At 38.1% G+C, this 22,834-nt stretch overlaps 2 protein-coding genes across 3 annotated transcripts in view; one reads left to right on the top strand and one right to left on the bottom strand.

Annotated features, from left to right (window-relative positions):
• RIOK1 (RIO kinase 1) overlaps positions 1–7,521 on the bottom strand; it is a 31,325-nt gene extending 23,804 nt beyond the window's left edge. The window contains exons 1-5 of one of the 2 annotated variants that reach the window (XM_004432140.3): positions 7,248–7,521; positions 4,238–4,445; positions 2,367–2,457; positions 1,433–1,502; positions 226–268 (exon numbers count right to left, since the gene is read on the bottom strand). In XM_004432140.3, the coding sequence (XP_004432197.1) occupies positions 226–268; positions 1,433–1,502; positions 2,367–2,457; positions 4,238–4,445; positions 7,248–7,318 (483 nt within the window). In that variant the 5' untranslated portion in view covers positions 7,319–7,521. The remainder of the gene's footprint in view (positions 1–225; positions 269–1,432; positions 1,503–2,366; positions 2,458–4,237; positions 4,446–7,247) is intronic. The other variant, XM_087437955.1, reaches the window with a different exon arrangement.
• A 5,135-nt stretch (positions 7,522–12,656) lies between these two features.
• Positions 12,657–22,834, top strand: part of CAGE1 (cancer antigen 1) — a 41,001-nt gene continuing 30,823 nt past the window's right edge. The window contains exons 1-3 of the mRNA XM_087437894.1: positions 12,657–12,738; positions 15,384–15,907; positions 18,695–19,747. Coding sequence (XP_087294020.1) covers positions 15,506–15,907; positions 18,695–19,747 — 1,455 coding nt within the window. The 5' untranslated portion in view covers positions 12,657–12,738; positions 15,384–15,505. The remainder of the gene's footprint in view (positions 12,739–15,383; positions 15,908–18,694; positions 19,748–22,834) is intronic.

Raw genomic sequence — 22,834 nt, 5'->3', positions numbered from 1 at the left:
ATGGTGACTTCACAGGACTATGGAGGGGGCATAACTCTAATTTATCTATTACTTGTCCTATTACTAAGCAAAATGTAGATCTCTAAAACTATAAGGAGTAACTCTATACGAGAGTAATTGTTAGGTAACATTAGCATTAAGCAAGAAGGATGAAAGCAAACCACAATTCAAAGAGAAAAGAAATGCTAACTTCAAACAAGAGCTTGCCACACATTTAAACTGTACCTGTTCCACAGTTGCTCTGTCCGCCTTATCTTTGATGCGATACCTAACCAAAACCAAAAACCGATAGGTCACGTATTTCAAATTCAGTCAGAGAAGCCAAAATAGAAAGTTTCTAAATGTACATCAGTCCGTGAAATTCCTAGGTAGGCAGTTTCTTTAACAACAGATTTCCTGATCTCTTCATAGTTTCATCACTGAGTGAAACTTCCTTCATTTCCCCTTAATAAGCACTTCAGTTCCCTAGGGCAAAAGGAGCAGATCTGCAGTAAGGAAAAAAGTCTATCCATATTTCAGAAGCATTAAATAATACGAGCAGCTGGGGTAAAGTGAACTAGGCTGGAGTCTGTTAATACCGTCCTTAAATTTTTAATGACTCTATTTGTATAGCAGTCATTTCCACGGCTTTCTCTTTAGAGTCCTTTTCTACAAAGATGCAAGTTTTTATCATTTCAAGAGAGTTACTGAGTTCTGTGTTAAAATGCAGACACTGATTAGCTTCAGCTCACACACTAAGTGACTCAATTAGCACACTAACCTAAACTAATAAAGATTCAAACACAGAGATTCAAACAGACACTTCAATGAAATAACAACTAAGACAATTCTCAAAAAGCTAGTATTTCTTGGGCACAGCAATAACCCAGAAGAAAACTGGTTTTTAAGTTCAGTTCTAACACTTCTAGTTGTGTGATCTAGTGTTATTTTCTATAATATATTGTTAATGCCTTAGAGTTATTAGCATTTAGGAGAAGATAACCAGATCTGAAACAATTAGTTTTCAGAACAAAAGTGTAAATGGAAACAGCTCTCAGTTATATCATTATTTAGTTTTAAATCTTTCCTTGAATTTTTAAAAAGATTTCACGGAAGAGAACAATTCTTAATAAATTCTAAAAAGGAAGTATTTTTATATTCTAACATTTTAGTTTAAGCTGAAATCTACAAATAGTTACCCTCATATGAGCACATTTGTGAATTTCACAAGATTCTAGTTTTACCATATATTTCTTAAAAAGATTTATTTAATATTTTCATCTTACAAAGGCATAGGATACCCTCATTTAAGCTAAAAAAAAAAAAAAAAAAAAAGAATTGGTTTAAGGATACAAAGGAACATCCTTTGCAAAATAATTATGACCAAGATGCTACTTAATTTGATTAGACTTATTCCTTATCAGTCATGTTTTATAGTTAAGATATTACTTACATATCTGCTTCCTTTTGTCTAGACTTTTCAGTGACTTTATTTATGACAGAATCAGTAACATTTAGCTTATCTAAAAACAAAAAAATCCACAATGTAAACAACATGTAAGACAAAAAGATATTAACAGTCTTTCTGAATAGGATACTTTTCCTCTTCTTTCTTTATTTTCTAAATATTTCATTGTACATAGAATATATTTTAGTAATGAAAAAAATTTTAATTTTTTTTTAATTTTTAATGTTTTTAAAGGTAAGCACTAAATTGTGTTTCCTTAATAACGAGTGTTATCACTTTCATCACTACAGCTGTTATTTTTTTTGTGTGTGTGTGAGGAAGAGCAGTCCTGGGCTAACATCTGATGCCAAGCCTCCTCTTTTTGCTGAGGAAGATTGGCCCTGGGCTAACATCCGTGCCCATCTTCCTCTACTTTGTATGGGACACTGCCACAGCATGGCTTGACAAATAGTGTGTTGGTCCAGACCACAGGCTGCCAAAGCGGAGCGTGCTCACTTAACCACCACGCCACCGGGCCAGCCCCATACAGCTGTAATTTTTGAGCCACAGAAATCTAGATCCAGAAATCCCCCCAAAATAACTATATCTGCATATATTGCATTTCAGACACTTTTATTATTTTATACAACTAATATAGATAATATAACTGCCTGAATTTCAAGTTTAATTCTAAAAATTTCAGTTTCATTTCAAATTATAGGTTCATAAAACAGAAAAAAACAGAAGTAAAAAAGTATAAGCTAGTCTTTCTTTGAAGCCGTTTGTAAATTACGAAGTTTTTATTTTCTCTAAGCACAATTATTCAGTCTATAACACTGAATATATTCATTTCTTGATCTAATAAAATTTTATATAACATTTCATGGTTTTTGAAGAATGTCCTCATAGCCCAGCGAGGAAATGTATTTTATAAACTCACCTAGATTAATTTTATTCTCAAATTTCCGTAAGACCTTGTCTGCTGGAGTAGACATTTTGGCCGAACTGCAGTTGTAAGTCTGTCGATTTGCCTAGAAGAAATGAGTTACAGAGTCTAAGGCACTAGTTATAAATACAAACCTAAGTTCACCATCACGTGTTTTTTTCCTTAGTTCACAGTTAACTATTAAAGCGTCAATACTGAGAGGAGTACCCTAAGAATCAATCAAATTTGTTCAAGAAATTTTTTAAAAAGGCATTTGAAATAGAAAGTTAAAGTTACTGGCTAAAACAAAGAGTCTGCATAATCTGGGTTTTTTGTTTAACCACTCTACAATGTATTCCTCATTATTACATATAACAAATTAAAATTAAATGTGTTGTTTTAATTTGACAGGTTTATAGATTTAAAACTTAAGAATGTTCTTTCACCCCCAAAATGTATAATAAAGAGCTAAGACCAACATTAAACTGATCCTAAGAATTTCATTTTGGGCCTAGTATCTCAAGAAAGGGAAGATTAAGTACGAGGCTTAGCACTTAGACTGCTATGTACAAACTTACATAACAGAAAAGAAATAAATAAAGAGGAGAAAGAGGAGATGATATCCAGAACCCACAAATGAGAGAACACAGCAGAGATAAAAGGGCCTGGAACAACCACTGAATCAATCCTGTTATCTCAGCATGGAACTTTAAGGCTGAGCTGTTTCTTGTATGCACAGAACTTTTTAAATTTCCTATTAAATATAAATTTTAAAATAATGTTTAATTAAAATAATATATGTTCAGGTAAAACTTTAATCCCAGCACCCAAAGATAATAAGTTAACATTTAAGCACATCAACTTTCTTTTTTTTCCTAGCTTTACCAAAAGGGATTACATCCTATGTTGAAATTGCTCCAAGTTTCACCAATAAATCAATGGAGTTACCAAAACAAGATCACAAGCGTGAAATTCATTTGGTTATTTTAAAAATGCATGCATTTAGTCCACGTTATAGCTGTCTTAATATTCAAAGGAATATTGTTAGTTTCTTCCGCTCCATACTTTCAGGAACCTTTATCCAGGAACATGTACCATGTTAATCTTACGGCTATGCAAACTCCTGACACACTTTCAGTGTGAGAAGCAGCTCTACATAGTCTGCTAACCTGTGTTTTGAACATGGTAGATGATGGTAGATATGAACACATCTCCACATCACTAATACAGTCTTCCTTTGCAACATTTCATGGCTGCATAATATCCCATTACGTGAAATCAGCCCCATAGTAAATGTAATCAAGGTTGTTTCCAATGTTCCTACTATAAACAATAGCGGAGGATCATCCTTGTAACTTAAGTCCTGGCACATTCACAGAAGAATTGCTGAGTCAAAGCGTTTATTTTATAAGTTTTTAAAGCTTTTATCACTTACCAGTGTATCCTCCAAATAACTGTACCTACTTACTTGACCATCAACTATACATTTTGTGACATGTCAGTTTCGTGGGTGGAAAAAATGGCATCTCTACATAATCTAATCTGCATTTCTTTAATCACTAACGAGCTGAACTTTTTCTCCGTTTCTTAACCATCAGTAGTAAACTGTCTATTCATCTCCTTTCCCATGCAGATTTTAAAGCTCATAATCTTACGACAATTTAAATAACTTTTTAAATTTATTGATTACGGAAAGAATCCACATCCGGAAGTTATTCGAAATATGGAAAGGTCAAAGAATGAAAATCAATAAAGGCTAGAACTACAGGAAAATATCACCTGAGGAAAATCTTTCAGTTACTCAGTTCCAGAACCACAAAAAGTCCTTTTAAAAAAGAAGACATAAGCAAACAACACAAAGATGTATAGAATCATTTTTAAAATACCTGTGGGTTACTACCTCCATTCAAGGTATAACCTTTGGTAAGTTTTCCAACACCATCATCCCAGTCCCAATCATCGTCATCATCATAATCCTCTTCCTCCTCCTCATCTTCTATCTCACCTTCACCCATCTTCTCATTCACATTACTTTGCAGGTCTTCAAATACAAAGTCATCTTCTTCTTTGATTGTCTTCAAGTCAATGTTTTCACTAGAAATAACAATGTTTCAGCACGTTTAGACATGCTCCAATTGGACAAACTTACGTATTTATTTATGATATAACAGAGTAAACCTACACCAACAAAACTAAAAGGTTCCCTTACAACCAATCTCCCAATAAGCTCAATCTTCTTAATACCAAGTTCTCCAGTTTTTCAGAGTTCTGCTGGAGTTGTTCGCTTATTCTCCAGGTCCTACACTAAAGTACATCAGGTGTTGGATCTGCTTCTGCCCCACTGAAGTTACAATTTATATAGTTATCTTCTCTGCAGAATGAATTGAGGCAAGGGAAACTTCATTGAACTGGTTTAAGAGGGAAAAAAAGCTTTCTGACCAAAACTTGGGAATAAGTCTAAAGCAGCCTTACCTTGAACTCAAATACCACCTTGCAACAAAAGAAACTATATCAAGATTTGTCTTACACAAAGAATCACTCTTGTGCATGAAGGGAAGGAACAGTGAATACTTGCGCCACAGATAAGTGACGTAGGCTGCATATAAGACAATAGGAGAAGTGGGGATTGTCAAATCCAGAGAACAGGCAGCACAACTTATAGGGTATTTTTTTGCCATGTGAGAATTCAGACCTAGTGTTACCAGATCTTCTTAGCTTTTCAAGAAAAGCCAGAAATGTGGATTTTTGTGTAAAATCTCCCACTTAACTGGCATATCCAATTTTTATAAAACACTTTGCCTACCAAACAAAACACATTTTCAGGCCAAATTCAATAGTGATACTACCAGTTTCGATCTCTCATATAGAGAATAAGGATAAAAACCATACATAAAACAAGTGATAATATGCACTACTGGCTTAAAAACAGTCAGACACGAGTTTAAGCAAATTCAGATATCAATCCTGACTTATTAATTAGCCATAGTCTAGAGGGCTAAAAATCTCCATGAATATGGGTAGGAAGAGAAAAAGTAATCATTAAACACCTGCAATTTACTAGGATTTCATAAACATAATCAATAAATTGCCAAAAACCTAGAGGGGCATGTTAAAGTTACCCCTTCATTTGTACCAGGGCTTCTCAACCTCAGCCAGACAATCCTTTGTTGTAGGCGGTTGTCTTGTGCATCCTAAGATGTTTATCAGCATCTCTGGCCCTACCTACCAGATACCACTTGTGCACCACCACCCCTAGTAGAGACAAACAAAAATGTCTCCAGAGATCGGCAAAAGTCCCCTGGACTGGGGGAGGAGGGGCAAAATCGTTGGTTTATCATCAGCATATCCAGTGATGGATAGTAAACCAGAGCATACGCATTGTTGTTAACTATTCACCAGCCATGCTGGCTGTGCTGCTTCTTTCCTCTTAACTTCTCTCCTAGGGGCTTCTGTAGGCCCCTCTGTAAATATAAACCTGGAATGCCCTTCTACTCCCTCTCATTTCTACTCCTTCCAGCAGTAGCTTACTATCAACTCACTCAGAGAGATCTTTCCTATTCGTCACCCATTTCTCCTTTGTATTATTTACCCAATTCTAATACAAATAATTTGTCTAACTATTTAATAAGTTTCCCTTGCTAGAGTGCAAGTTCTGTGTCAATCAGGGTGGCGTTTACCAATGTACCCCTACCAACTAACACTAGATCTGACACACAGAAAGGGATCAAGATATATTTATTGAAAAAATCTCCAGTTGACAGATAAAATCCATATGTAACAGATCTTTACTGTAAACATTAAGTAAAAACTGCTTTCTTGGAATTCTAAAATAACTGTTTCATTTTGCTTTTAAGTAGGAGTTATCCTTAATTCTTTCTGCCTCACATTCACATCCAATCTACTGCCAAACCCTCTCACTTCTACCTCCAAAACATATCCCTACAACTCTGTCTCTAGCTACCATAATCTTTGAACTGGATGACTTTATTACTTTTGAACTGGTCTCTGCTTCCACTCTTGCCCTCCAAAACCATCCTCTCCACAGCAGAACGATTCCTTTAAACCATAAATCAGATGATGTAATTCCCCTGCTAAAATCCCCCTATGGCTTTCTGCAAGACCTAGAATAACATCTCAACTCCTTACCATCACTTGTGAGGCTACACATGATATGGCCCCTTCTCACTTCTATACCATTACCTACCAAGTTTCTCAACTACCTCCACTGGGCTGTAGGCACATTGGCCTCTAGATCTTTCTTTCACAGCCAGCCAAGAGGGATTCCACCGTTGGGCCTCTGCGCTTGCTGTTCTCTCCGCCTGAAATGCTGTTCCCTCTACTATTCCTGAGATTAGCTCCTTCCTGTCATTTAGATCTGGACTTAACCCTTCTCTGACCATACACACGTAGTATATCAACCGCCTTTAATTACTTGCATAGTATATGTCATCTTTTTTTAATTTCTATGTACTTGTCTGCCCCCCCTCCCAAGTAGCGAGGGTAAAGTTCAATGACAGCAGGGACTTAGTCTGTCTTGTTCACCACTTTCTCCAGCGCCGAGGACAGATTCCGGCACACAGGAGGTGCTCAATAAGTATTTCTTGAATGCCTAACATAAAGCGCAAAAACCTGTTTCCCAGTCGCTATCCGTAACTCTGTCCCTCAGCGACGGTAATCGTCTGGGAACCCCGGACTCCCCTGACCAGAGGCTCTCATTACCTCTGCCATAACCCGGGGCGAGTCCCGGCTGGGATGGAAAAAGACTGAGAAGCCGTGGGGCGCGCCCCCGAGCGATAAACTACAGTGTCCCTCCACACCACGAACAAGCGTCAACTCCCCAACGGGGCGGCGGGGAGAGCGGAATCGGGAGAGCCGCTGTACTCCACGGCCGCCTACCTGTCCGAAGAGTCCGCGTCGTCGAACTGCCCAGGGACCACCCGACTCATCAGCAGCCGCCGGTAGTCCATGACGGACGCGCGCAGAGGCTCGGCGCCCGCGGAGGCCGCCCACCCGGCGCTGGGACAGGAACCGCACAGAGACGGTTATATCCGCGGCCGACCCAACCGCCTCTCCGTGGGTTTCCGCCTCGCAAGCCGCTCAGAAGCCCCCACGCCAAATCCGCGCGCCACGTGCTACGACGGACCCAGAGCAACAGCCCCAGCCTCCCGGCCTTCCCGACCGGAAGTCCCGCTCGACCGGAAGTCCCGCCCCTGCGCCGGGCGGAGCGCCCGCCGCTGGCGCCGACGGTGCGCTGAAGGGGCGCATGGGGGTGTCAGGTGGCCGTGTTGAGTCGCGTCCGGCGCTGAACCTGTGCTGGGCATTGTGCCCGGAGCTTTTGGTCTCTGCACCTCGCTTTGTGTTTCCTCCCGCAGAAGGACGCGACATCTGGCCCACAGGCTGTTGGGCCTGAGGGCTCACACCCACGTAACTTCCCAACGCTGGGAACAGAGGCTTCGAAGCCCCCAAGCCGAGCCCGCGCGGGGCGGGCGGACGTCACACAGGGACGTTCTGGCGCGCCCGCCTCCCAGCTGACAGCTTTTGAAAGTCCTCCGTGGAAAAGTCTGAGAAGCGTTCTTCCTCCTGCAAAACTCAGTGCGGAGGGAGGAAGCGTGAATCCTTGCTGTGGCTCCAAGAAACTCGATGGACCCTGGAAGTGAGCACACTTTTGCGACTTAAAAAGTTAAAAAGACGTGAAGATCGTGGGACATTACAATCTCTTTTATTTTGTGAGAGTTTGGTGCCTTGTTTTGAGGTGACAATAAGATAAGTGCTTTTAAAAGTTAAAGTTTGACATATGACTGAAAAAAATTTTTTAAAGAAAACCTTAGAATTTTTGCCAGTAACTCCAGTGACATCTCTTTTAATGCCCATGTTAAAACAACTTTAGAGTGTCTCTGGAATATCTCTCCAAACATTTGAATATTTTAAAAGTCGAGCATAAATCTGGTAGGGACAGAATGAATGATGGAAAAAGTAAGCCTAACTTAAAAAAAAAGTAAATTGGCGGATGTGCCATATGAACAAAGTTGTAAAATTGTAATTGGATATTCTGGGTTTAACATTTAAGAAATAAGGCCCTTGCGTGTTTTTGCACTTGGAAAACACAACAAGGATTTTTGAGATCCCCGTCACTACAACCCAGCCAGCGTTTATGTTTGTAAGACAGAGGAGAGCATGGTGTTGGGCTTTCCACCAATCCTAGCTAGCCTGGTTGGCTCACTGGCTTTTTTATACTTTACCGAATGATGATGTAGGTTTGAAAAAAATTAAACCTTAATAAATTATTTATTAATTCAATAATTAAATAAAATAATCCAGGCAAATGGGTAGTGGCTGTAGATTGAGAAGTTTTAATAGAAATAAATCATTGGAATGCAGGATTTATTCTATCAGTATTTACTCTGTGAACAACACCAGTCTATTTTCTGTAAGCGTTGCTGAAAAACCATAAATGGACTTCTCTCAAAGCATTTATAATCTGTAAATGCAAACACTAACATGCTGGACACAATGGTGAATGCTAAAGCAGTAAAATGAATCGGTGCTGAATTATGAGATAGATGTTTAGACTGAAGACATTGTAGGAATTTAAATAGATGAATGGGTAGACGGGAAGGTTTTAGGAGAGAGAAGCACTCGCCAGGACAGACCGCTGAAGTGGTAAAGAGCGTCATCTATTTGCAGGGAGGTGAGCCTGATCTGACTAGAGCAGGGGAGTACTGGGTAGGTAACATGGGTTCCGGCTATGAAAGACCTAGAGAGTCAAGCAGCAGAATTTGAATTCAGTGTGATTGGACATCCTTTCCACTCCCATCCCCTGACAGACCTTAGGAGGTCACGAGAATGTGGACCAGTGTGATGAGATAAAGGGTGGAAAGAAAGCATGGGTTATGAGAAAAATTTTAAAGGAGAAATGGACAGGACTTGGTAACTGAGTAGCCCATGGATGATGAGGTAGAGGGATGCCAAAGATATCTCCAAGTGTTCAAACTCAGGTGTCTGAGAGAATAGGTATGGCATAGGAAAGTGAGGGAAAACTGATTTATAATGTTGGATTTGACTTGTTAATAAAATGTTTGAATAGAAAGTATCAAGTAAACAGAAATACACTGTTTTGTGGAACCTAATAGGTCTCTGATAATATTTTGTAAATCTTTTGATTAATTGAGAGATCCCTTCATCTTCTGGGTCCCAAGATTTTTAAGGAATTATTGGATAGCAGCCACACATATTGACTTGTTTTTGTCCAAATTAGTATTTACTACCATACAAATGTATATGGTATACTCAGACTAAAATTTTTAATTTTTCCAATAACTTGACATATACCATTTTAAAATTTGGGACAATGAACTTTGCTGCTTTCTTAATGTGAGGAGGGGTGGGGAAAAAAGCTTTCTGTTTGCATATACTAATAGACATTAAAATTATGTTTTTTTAAAGAGGCCTTCCATTATTCAACAGTTAGGAACAAGGACTGTCAAAAAGTTTGGTCATCACCTTCAGATCCTGTACATCTTAAAGTGGATGCTTCTCCTAAAAATTAGAAAGCATGTCAGAAGCGGATGCCATGAATTTCAGCGGTCTTTCTCAAGACTTAACTCACTCAAATTCTCCCTTCTATATGGAAACCAGCAGTACCACTTCAGACTTGCCTCAGGTGTGCATTGCTTACAAGTTCTGGGAGGTACAGATGTATTCAACCTTAACATTGTCTTGCATATGAAAATTTCTTCAAAAACATGAGAAACAATAAAAGAATCTCCAGTGGAAGCGTAAAGGAGGGGAATACAGGGTCTGGTTTTCCCAATTCCGTTAGTGTACAAAGAAAAGTAGAATTTTACAAATAGAGTGTTAAAACTGATCCTGTCTGGCCTCCTTGTGAAGTCCTAGGAGTGCAGCTAGGACATGAGGCAGGACAAGAGCCTAAGGGATCTGACATTTGGTCTAAAGCATCTTCCACTATGTCAGCACGGAAAGGATTCAAATGTCGTTCATAATGATATTGACAGCACCCTGCATGTAAATGACTTCTTTCCTACCTTCAGGAAAGTTCCTAGTGTCCTTTCTCACAAAATAAAAGAAATTGTAATATCCCAAGATCTTCATGAATGTTGTTCTAATGTTTGATAATTATTAGCAAGAGTGTAGGGAAATAATAGGAATGTATTAGGCTGTGCCATGTGAAATTGCCTTTTTGTAGTTCAGAAATGGGCAAATATTGACCATTTCATGTGGTTCAGTCCATAAATTGGCATAACTTTCCTAAAAGGCTGTTTAGTGATAGGAAATCAAGAGTTTAACTGCATATTTTATTTTATTTTTATTTATTTATTTTTTTGAGGAAGACTGGCCCTGAGCTAATATCGGTTGCCATTCTTCCTCTTTTTTTCTTTTTTCTCCCCAAAGCCCCGGTACATAGTTATATATCCTAGTTGTAGGTCATTCTAGTTCTTCTATGTGGATGCTGCCTCAGCATGGCTTGATGAGCGGTGTATAGGTCCGCACCCAGGATCCAAACTGGGGAACCCTGGGCCACCAGAGTGGAACACACAGACCCAACCGCTACGCCACTGGGCTGGCCCCCTGTATATTTTATTTTTAATTCTACCTCTAGGAAGTATACAAATGAGATCTTTGCAGAATTATGCATAATAACTGAACACTGGAAACAACCTAAATTTTCAGCAGTAGGGGCCTAGTTAAATTATTGTACAGATGTACAGTGGACATTTAAGCCTTAAATATGATAACACACATATATATGTATTTGTTGACATGGAAAAAGAGTCACATTGTTTCTCACTAGGTAGTGGGCTTTGGAGTGTTTTCTACTTTCTCTTTTTTAAAAATGTTCAAGATTCTTTTTTTATAATTATAAAAAACTATTTTCATTAAAGAAAAATTGGTCATAGTATTATTATAGTGTTAATCAGGGTCCGAGATACTACATGGTGAATTGGAAAGAAGGAATGTCTTAATTATGTACGGAGGTCCTCCCTCTTGGATTTAAGTGAGCATTTTATTCTTCATGAAAAGTGTATAGAGCAAAGGAACAAAAGGCATATTTTAGTTAAAAACAGTAGTACCATAGAAGACTCGAGTTAGAAGTGATCTCTGAAATTCAATGAGTAGTGAGTCCCAGGAAGTTTGTGTAAATATAACATCAATACATGTGAATAGTGCTGTTCTGTTTTTCAAGCAGATTATTCTTGATGCTTTTAAAATGTCATTGAGGGGGCAAGCCCTGTGGCGTAGCAGTTAAGTGCGCATGCTCCGCTGCTGGCGGCCCGGGTTCAGATCCCAGGCGTGCACTGACACACCACTTGTCAGGCCATGCTGTGGTGGCGTCCCATATAAAGTGGAGGAAGATAGGCACAGATGTTAGCCCAGGGCGAGTCTTCCTCAGCAAAAAGAGGAGGATTGGCATGGATGTTAGCTCAGGGCTGATCTTCCACACACACACACACACACACACACACACACACACACACACACACACAAATGTCATTAGGAAGAATGATCTGAATTCTAACAAATCTAAAAACAGATTGTTATAAAATGTACCTCGGTTTTCATTGTATTTCAGGTGCATTCAATAAGTGGAACAATGCTATAAAAAAGCATTATTGAATAGAGGTTTGTAACCAACTGACCTTAATGAGAGAGAAAGATTTTTTTAGAGCATCATTTAGGTCCACATAGTTGATATACTATTCGTGATTAAACTGTAGTTTTCCTCAAACATTTAAAATATTTTCCTTACTATCTTATTTATACTATTAATTTACTAAATAACCCTTTCATTTTAGATAGCATTAAGGTAACTTTGAGAATAAGCCCTACATGAATTTTTATAGATTTCTATTTAGTGGAATCAGATTTCACCTAATTACTGGAACACTGTTTTATCTATCTTCAGTGTTAAAAGACTAGAATGACAACTACCCTAATGTTTAGACCAGATCTAACAAACAATTAAAGAATTATCAAAGAATTATCAGTAAGAGGTATGTAGGTTATCATATATATGTTTATACTAACATGATTTGAATTGCTAAAAAAACAAAATATTAAAATAGCCAGATACTTATTTGTCATTTAATATCATGACTCTATTAACATGGTTTTATTAAAAGGGAGCTCAGATATACAGTGGGCAAAGATACTGGAAAGCTCATTCTATCCATGCAACAAACTATACTAACAGAAAAATTATATAGCTTGTACATATGCCTTTAGAAGAGGTTTATGATGTTTGAAGTATTAATATTAATGCCTTTTTTATTATGAATACAGAATGAAATAAAGAATGTAAAAAGGGAAAATGAGTCCAAACTTACACTTTCTGAAGAAATTTATAGCACACTAGATGATTTGTTAGGTGGTGAGTATCTTTTTGTTGACAATATGCAAACAGACAAACTAAGATTTTTTTGTGTCCTGTGATAACAACAATAATAATAATAGCCAGCTACTGTGTAAGCATTTTAGATACATTATCACATTTTATGCACAAACAATCCTATGAAATAGGGCTTTTTTTCTTTTTAAATAAGGGCTGTTTTTATCTCTATTTTACAGATGAAAAAAGTGAGACTCAGTGAGTAACATGAGAAATACAAGCCATAATAAACACATTTGACTATATTAAAATTAAAAAAACCTTCCATATGACCAAATTATAATCAACAAAGTAAAAAAAACAAGCCAGTGACTGAGACAAGATACATGCAATATATATGATTGACAAAGGATTATTATCCAAAATAAAGAACTCCAATAAGAAAAAGACACGTATAACTCAATAGAAAAACAGGCAAAGTATATATATTAGTTTATTAGAGCTACCACAACAAAATACCACAGACTGTGTGGCTTCAACAACAGAAATTTATTTTCTGACAGTTATAGAGGCTGGAAGTCCAAGATCAAGGTGCCAGCAGAGTTGGTTTCTCCTGAGACCTCACTGATGGCCATCTTTTTGTGTCCTCACGTGGCCTTTTCTCTGTGCCTCCCTGGGTCCCTTCTTCCTATAAGGAGACTAGTCATATTAGATTAGGCCTCCTGCCTTATGATTTAACAACCATCGTTTAACCTTAGTTACCTCTCTAAAGGCCTTTTCTCCAAAGGCAATCACATTCTGAGGTGCTGCGGGTTAAGCCTTCAACATATGAATTTTGGGGAGACACTGTTCAGTCCATAAGTGTATCTAATAGGCAGATCACAGAAAAGGAAACCTGCAAGTCCATTAAGTACCTGAAAGGATGTACATTAAAAAGACCACAAAATACCATGTCATACACATCAGTTTGACATGTGTTGGAGGGATGTAGAGCAAAGGAGCTCTTAGGCTACCGGTAGAAGTATAAATTGGTACAACCACTTCGGAGAGTAATTTTGCAATATCTGGTAAAGTTGAAGATATGTATTTTCTGTAATCCAGCAATGCCACTTCTAGGTATACGCCCAGAGCCTAGACAAAAATTCTTGCATTAGTGTACAAGGAAACGTGTATTAGGATGTTCACTGCAATGTTGTTTCTAAAAGCAAAATTAGAAACAAATATCTAACAAAAAGGGAATAAAGTGTAATCCTTCAGTAGAATGAACTAAACCTACATGTATTCACATGGCTAAGTCTGAAAAGCAAAATTTAAGTGAAATAAAGACTGTTTTATATGGATATATATATATAGTATGATGCTATTTACATAAAATTTTAAAACACAGAAAACAATACTATATATCCACAGTTAATCCAGGGTCCTGCAGGGTATTTTGAAATTTGAAGGAAAGAGTGGTACTGGGCCCTACGAACTACTGACTTGAGATAGTTCACTATTTCAATATAAAACCATGCTACAATCCTTTCTGTAACAGCTTATTTGCAAAGCCGGGTTTTTGGAGGTTGCTGTGATAGAAAGCAAGTAGTGTGTGAAAATCAATGTGGGAAGGAAGTGAGGGTTGGCGTTGTCCAATCTGATTCCAAGGTTTGTGACATTGTGTGGTGCCCAGTAGTTCATCCAAGTAGCAAGTAAGTTCGATTGTTTAAAAATGAAATAAAATATTATATTTTTCCTTCAGCTCGTGTGTATTTTCTAACAGCTACTAAGTTGTTAGGACAAATCTTATTAAGTTGTTTGAGCTTAATTACTTAATAAACGGAGCTGTTAGGTATTTCTTTTGGTCTAGGGGTCCTGTAAAAAAATTACTAAGACATTAAAGGTATCACAAAATGAGAAAGTCTGGGAACTTGAAATATATTATTTAGGGTCCATAAATGAATAGTAACAGTAGAAAAATATGGATGGGAAGAATGAATACATACCGGTTTCAGTATAGTAGTTATCTCTGGGGAGGGGGGAAAGGAGGGAATTTAGATAGAAGGGAAGGGTCATTAATTAATTTTGTAAGACTTTATTATTTTCCATTTTGCCTTATTTCTGATTTTTTAAAATGTCTTAAATCTGGGTAGTGAGTCATCTTGGGAAACAGTGTAGCATAGATTTAGAAATAGTATTCTAGAATCCCAGCTGCACTGCTTATCCTCTCCGTGACCTTAGGCGGGTAACTTAACATCTCTTATGTCTCAATTTCCTTATCTGTAAAACAGGGATAGTAACATTACCTGGCTCGTGGGATTGTCGTGAGATTAAACAAGTTTATGTGTGTTTGCTATTCTACTATTCACTGTGCTTTTTGTATTCTTTTGAAACATTTTCTAATTAAAACATTTTAAAATTACAGTGCAACAAAAGAATTTTCAAGATATCTTGGAATTTGTTGTAATGGTATTTGGACAGAATATATAACAAGCTTTTTGTAGCAGTCATTTGAGAACATTCCCCCAAGTAAAAGTTGTTTTGTTTGCTAGCACAACACCATGCTAAAATCCACTCAATGAAAAATGTTGAAATACATATAATTCTTAAAAGGCTCCAACAGTTTATTTCATAAATGTAAATATAACTGTTAACACATAAATTTATGGTCAGCTAATTCTTATTTCCATCTTTCTCTTTCTAATGAGATGTCAACATTGGAAAGAACACACAGAATGTACTAACTCAGCCGGTTGACACCAGCATTTCTTCCTTCAGACAGTTTGAACCCATTTGCAAATTTCATCAGACAGAAGCATTTAATAATGAAATGATAACATTTCAGAATCTGATGGAAGGCTTACCTTACACAGAGAAGCCAGAATTGCAAAGTCATGTATATAATTATGCAAAAGGCACCAATATAAAGGAAGATTCATTTAAGGAAGAAAATCCAATGGGAACTAGCACTTCCACAAATAAAGACCGACTTGCTCATGAGTGTGTCAGACAACCTCCTAGAAGCCCACCTCTAATCCCCTGCAATGGAGAGACACTGGAATTCACAGAAATGTCACTGGCTAAAAGTACTGCCACGGAATCTGCCCTCAACCCTAGTCAACCTCAAAGTTTCTCATGTCAGGAAAATGTAGACAGTGATGTTGAAAAACCGTTTTATAAAGAGAATAACTTTAACCTGCTTGATCTGAGAGCTAATTATAAAACAGAGGAGGTAAGATTTTTTGATGGTCAGTACAGGCTGTAGAGTATTAAAGGATGTGTGTATGTGGTTTTTTTTAATGTCTATAAACTGAGACTTTTCCAAATAGTGCTAAATCATCTAATTAGCACAAAAGACATTGCTTCTCTGGGGAAAATGCCTTCCAAGACCTTAATCAATTTAGAAACAAATTTTTCTAATAAAATCAAGTCCATACTTGGAGATTAGCTCTATCAAATGATAATTTCTTTGAGGATCAGGGCTCTGTCTTTCTTATCCTTTTATGCACCTTAGCATCTACACAGTGCCTTGAATATAATAAGCTTTTATAGGGCCCGGCCCGGTGGCCCAATCGGTTGGGTGCACCCACTCTGCTGTGGTGGCCTGGGGTTCGCAGGTTCGGATCCCAGGCACGCACTGACACACTGCTTGTCGGGCCATGCTGTGGCAGCGTCCCATATATTAAGTGGAGGAGAATGGGCATGGATGTTGGCCTGGGGCCAGTCTTCCTCAGCAAGAAGAGGAGGATTGGCGGATGTTGGCTCAGGGCCGATCTTCGTTACACATAAAAAAATAATAAGCTTTTATATTTGGTGAATCAAATTGAAGGAAAAGGTTGAGAAGAGGAAAAAGTTCAGAGGTATTAATTAAGTTATTTGACAAGAAAATCTTAAGTTTTTTTGTCATGTGGGATTTCTAAAATATTTATTTTTCTACCAAAGTGAAAACATTAAATTGTCTTTTGACTTATTGATTCTGGGCATGCATGTAGTATTCTAAGAGCACTGAAGATGCCAGCTGTATAAATTCTACAGACTCTCTGAACAAAAAAATAAAAACTTCAAGAATTAGTGTGGGTTGGTCCGGCCCCGTGGCTTAGCGGTTAAGTGCGCAGGCTCCACTGCTGGCGGCCCAGGTTCGGATCCCAGGCGCGCACCGACGCACTGCTTCTCTGGCCATGCTGAGGCCGTGTCCCACATACAGCAACTAGAAGGATGTGCAGCTATGACATACAACTATCTACTGGGGCTTTGGGGGAAAAAATAAATAAATAAAAATTATAAAAAAAATAAAAAAGAATTAGTGTGGGCAAATAGATATAATTTGAGAATAGCTATTCTATATTCATAGAATATAGAAAATAGAAGATTTTTCTTGTGGAATAATTTAATTAATACCTCTGAACTTTTTCCTCTTCTCAACCTTTTCTTTCAGTTTGATTCACTAAATATAAAATATAAAATAGAATATAGATATAGAATATAGAAAATAGAATATATTTCTATTCTATATAATACCTTTTTATCATGAATTTGATGAGAAAAGACATGGCTATTATGTTTCATTTACAAATATGAGCAATGTTTTGTTCATTTACTTGGAAGCAGCATTTAAAAGAGAACTTTATTTCCCTATGTTGATTTCCAGAAAATGACATTTAAAAAATCTGTTTAATTAGGATTTCTCAAGATTGTTCCTTCGTATTTCCATTCCATTTAGTCATTTATTCAGTCAGTCAATAAATACTTTCAGGCATCTATTATGTGCTAGGCCCTATGTTAGGTGTTAGTTATATAATGGTTAAAAAACAAAAAACAAACAAAAAGATGTGGTTTTTGTCCTCATGAAAATAACATCCTAGTAGAGGAGCTAGACATTAATTAAATAATCGTGCAAGGAAATGTAAACTTTCGACTATAAGTGCTGTGAATAAAAGTTACATATAAAGTGTATGTAAAGTGTATATAATGTAATATAAAATTACATATAAACTTGCAACTACAATAAGTACTGTGAATAAAAGTAAGATGAGGTCTTACCATCCTGGTCAGGGAGTTTGATGAAGGCTTCCCTGAAGCAGTGGGAACTGAGCTGAGCTCCGAAGGATGGGTAGAAGTTAGTTAGGTAACGGTGGGTGGGAACACGTTCCATGCAGAAGTAACAGCATGTGCAAAAACCCTGTGGCTGCAGGGAGCATGGTACCTACTAGGACCTGAAGGAAGGCCTGTGTTGTTGCGTTGGAGGAAGCAAGAGGGAGGTAGTATACGAGTATGGAGAGGTAGCCTGGCTCAGATGTCAAGGTCAGATACCAGGACCTTATAGGCCTCAATAAGGATAGTTGTCTTTATCCCAGAACAGTGAAAACCATTAGAATACAGGGGTCCCATAGCTCTAAATTCTAGAAAGTTATAGAGCCCACCTCCACTGAGGTTTTTACATCATATTCATTTTAGCATTTTCTTACTGCAACTTACTGTCCTATTTTAAACCCCCCAAGACCTGTATTGTGGGCAGAAAGTCAATCATGAGGCATGTTTATCTGACATTCTAAGCTTCACGGGAGTCATAGCATAGTGAGGTAATGATTTAATGAGAAGTTTAAAAACTATTTATTCAAATGAGGCCTCACAGACTGTAGGGTAATTGATAAATTTGTTTTTATTTGAAGTCAATGAAAGTATCTTATATGTATTCAGAAAAGTTTGCCTCATAGAAAGTGGTGAGAGGATCAAAGTTTAACTTTTCTTTTGTAAATGTAGATGTGATACATATCTCTACCCTATAACCACTGTTTGTGCTCTGCTGTGCTGGTAGGTGCTGTGCTTACATTTAGCAATTGATACTTAAGTATTTTTGTTAAGTAGGTGTTATTATTGTAGGTAGATATTATCACTGTTATGAATTTCATAGCTGAGGAAACTAAACTAGGGATCTAGGATTCAAGGCCAGCTGTGTCTGACTTCAAAGCTCATGATCTTTCTACTCCTTTGCACTTATTTTATTTACTATGATTTGCAGATTGCATTTTCTTCAAAAGGAATACAGAATTCTGGGGATATTCCTGAGATGTCAGTCAGTCATGGAAAGGCAGTCGCAGTGGAGGGGACGGAGGGTCCTGTTGTCTCCACTGGGTCTCCTGCAGGCGCTTCTTGGAGTGATGGAGCATCCCAGGAGGACTGCAGGACGCCTGACACAGAGCAGAGCTGGGAAAGCTTGCAACCTCTGGAAGAGGATATGGCTTTAAATGAAGTCTTACGGAAATTAAAACATACTAACAAAAAGCAGCAAACTCTGATCCAAGAACTCCAGTGTAATAAAATGTATTTAGAGAAGAAGGTTGAAGAACTACAGGTGAAGACTACCAAACAGCAAGTGTTCGTTGACATCATAAATAAGCTAAAGGAGAAAGTCGAAGAATTAATTGAAGACAAATACAGAGTCATGCTAGAGAAGAATGATACTGACAAGACACTGCAGAATTTGCATGAGATTTTAGCTAACACCCAAAAACATCTTCAGGAATCTAGGAATGAAAAGGAAACCTTACAGCTGGAGCTTAAGAAGATCAAGGGCAATTATGTTCGTCTCCAGGAAAGGTACATGACTGAAATGCAACAAAAAAATAAAACTCTGAGTGAGTGCATAGAGATGGACAAAACCTTAAGTAAGAAGGAAGAAGAGGTAGAGAGGCTGCAGCTACTCAAAGGAGAATTGGAAAAGGCCACTACGTGTGCTTTGGACTTGTTGAAAAGGGAAAAAGAGACCCAAGAACAAGAGTTCCTGTCTTTACACGAAGAATTTCAGAAACATGAAAAGAAAAACCTGGAAGAAAGACAGAAACTGAAATCCAGACTTGAGAAATTGGTGGCTCAAGTTAAAAATTTGCAATTCATATCTGAAAATGAAAAGGCTAAGAATACAAAACTTCAGCAGCAGATCAATGAAGTCAAAAATGAAAATGCAAAACTCCAGCAGCAGGTTGCAAGGAGTGAGGAGCAAAATTACCCTAAATTTGAGGTAGCTCAGTTAAAGGAGCACTTAGAGGAAGTGATGGAGCCAGATATCACACAGGTATTGTCACAGATTCAGAATCTCTAATGCAGAATTTCAAGAGTTCCTGATAATCTGGTGATGCATATTTAGGCATGGCACTTGCAGAAAGAATTATTAACAAAAAAGGAGAGAGAGAATGGAAAACGCACCACAGGTTTGGAGAAGTTTCTTTGGTTCTTGGGTACTCACATTAAAGAACAGCCGTTTCTGGCCTCTTGTCATTACTTTGTAAGAGGTGAAAATTAACGAGGGAATTTTGTGGGCACTCATGCCTGGACATCTGAAGCATCCTTTAAGAAAGAATTTCCTGGGCTGGCCCCGTGGCTTAGCAGTTAAGTGTGCGCGCTCTGCTGCTGGCGGCCCGGGTTCGGATCCCGGGCGCGCACCAACACACCGCTTCTCCAGCCATGCTGAGGCTGCGTCCCACATACAGCAACTAGAAGGATGTGAAACTATGATGTACAACTATCTACTGGGGTTTTGGGGGAAAAAAATAAATAAATAAAATTATTAAAAAAAAAAAGGATTTCCTAGGGGCCGGCACGGTGGTGCAAGTGGTTAAGTGCGCGCGCTCCGCTGCAGCTGCCCGGGGTTCTCCAGTTTGGATCCCGGGCGCGCACCAGCGCACCACTTGTCAAGCCATGCTGTGGTGGCGTCCCATATAAAGTGGAGTAAGATGGACACGGATGTTAGCCCAGGGGCAGTCTTCCTCAAGCAAAAAAAGAAGAGGATTGGCAGATATTAGCTCAGGACTGAACTTCCTCACAAAAAAAAAAGGATTTTTTTTTTAAAAAAAACATTTATTTATTTAGTGTGTGTGTGTGTGTGTGTGTGAGGAAGATCAGCCCTGAGCTAACATCCATGCCAATCCTCTTCATTTTGCTGAGGAAGACTGGCCCTGGCCTAACATCCGTGCCCATCTTCCTCCCCTTTATATGGAATGCCACCACAGCATGGCCTGACAAGTGGTGTGTCGGTGCGCGCCCGGGATCCGAATCCGGGTCCCCTGCAGCAGAGCACGTGCACTTAACCGCTATGGCACGGGGCCGGCCCCGAAAGGATTTTCTAAGTGGGCATCTCAATCTTTTCATACCATGTCTGCCTATTCAACAATAACACTAAATAATACAATTGCATATTTAGTTTACAAGGTAAAACAAACCTATATTATATCACATATTAATTTTGTAAAATTATAAACATTTTTTATTGAGATATAATTGACATATAACATTAGTTTCAGGAGTACAACTTAATAATTCGATATTTGTATGTATTTCAAAATGCTCACCACAGTAAGTCTGGTTAACATTTGTTAAAAATGGCATGAGAGCCTCGTATCAATATGTTCGGAGAGGCAGTTATTTTGTATTCTCTGCAGTTCAAATGGCTTTTTTGGCAGACAAGAACCTAGAAGCATGTCCTGGAGGTGATAATTTTCACAAGCCAGAGCACATCTATTCTATTTCAGTGTTGTAGGCCTGCCTTAACATATTTGTAGTACAATCTTATTAACTCTAATTACTTAGAAAGAAGGCTAATCTGAACTAGAAAAATGTATAGGTTTATTTATATAGTATAATAACTTGAACTGAGCTGATATGTTGCTTTGAAGATGTCCTTAGTGGACTCTCCTTCATGAATCTGTAATCAATATAAGTACATACTGTTAGCAAGTAAATAACTATTATTTTTAAGGATTCTTAGGAAAATATTGTTCTCTTGTGTTAAAAAAATTCTCTTTGTGACCTTTTCTCCAGAAAGAAGGAAGGATTATCTAATCCAGTGGTTCTGAAACTTTAGCATTCATCAGCATCAGCTGTGAAAATGCAGATTGCTGGGGCCCACCCCAGAGTTTCTGATTCAGTAGGTGTGCGGTGGGGCCTGAGAATGTGCCTTTCTAACAAGATCCCAGGTCTCACTGATGCTGCTGGTCCAAGGATCACACTTTGAGAGCCACCAACCTGAGCAAAGATGACCTAAAGTATAGCTGCTAACCAAATCATGATGGATTTTGAATTGGTAAACTGAATGAATTAGTGTAACTGTACAGAAGTTTATCACAATATAATAATTTTTTTCTTGAGCTTTCTTTTAAAAAAGCAGTAAAGTTCTTTGTTTTATCCTGACTAGTCAATTTCTTTAATATCCCAAATCATTCTTACTCTGCTTTTAGTTTTGCTTTTCATTAACTCTAGGTTCATTTTCTCAAAGTGTGGTCTGGGAGTGTTTGTAGGGTCAAAAGTATTTTCATAGTAATATGAAAACATTACTGCCTTTTTCACTCTCGTTCTTTCACAAGTGTACAGTGGGATTTTCCAGAAACTGTGTGACATGTGATGGTATAATTGCTTTCATGGCTGATGGAATGTGTGAAGCAAACATGAGAATCCAGCATTAAGGCAGCATTAACAATATTCGCAAAAAAACGTTGGGGCTGGCCCAGTGGGGTAGTGGTTAAGTTTGCGTGCTCTGCTTTGGTGGCCTGGGGTTCACAGGTTCGGATCCCGGGTGCAGACCTGTGCATTGCTTGTCAAGCCATGCTGTGGCAGGCCTCCCACATATAAAGTAGAGGAAGATGGGCATGGATGTTAGCCCAGGGCCAATCTTCCCCAGCAAAAAGAGGAGGATTGGCAACAGATGTTAGCTCAGGGCTGATCTTCCTCACACACACACACACAAAAATCGCAAAACATATAAACAGTGCCACTCTTTTAAAAAATTTTGTTATTATTTTTTATTGAGGTAACATTGGTTTATAACATGTAGATTTCAGGTGTACATCATTATATTTCAACTTCTGTATAGACTGCATCGTGTCACCACCAAAAGTCTAGTTGCTAACCATCACCATACACATGTGCCCCTTTACCCTTTTCACCATCCCCTCACTCCACTTCGCCTCTGGTAACCACCAATCTGTTCCCTGTATCTTTGTTTTAAACAGTGCCACTCTTTTCAGTAGTTTTAGTTTTGGAAAATTTGGTAATTTTTAATTAAACATTTGTTATTTATATTGATGCATAATGGATTTATTATTTAAATGAATTAGCAAACATATTTTTAAATGTTCTCAGCTGTAATTTCTTTTTTGTGTGTGTGTGT

The sequence above is a fragment of the Ceratotherium simum genome, chromosome 13 (assembly GCF_057802395.1).
Source record: "Ceratotherium simum simum isolate JZ-2026a chromosome 13, ASM5780239v1, whole genome shotgun sequence".
Lineage (NCBI taxonomy): Eukaryota > Metazoa > Chordata > Mammalia > Perissodactyla > Rhinocerotidae > Ceratotherium > Ceratotherium simum.
Note: the sequence above shows the minus strand (reverse complement) of the source record. Positions and strands in the feature narration are given on the sequence as shown.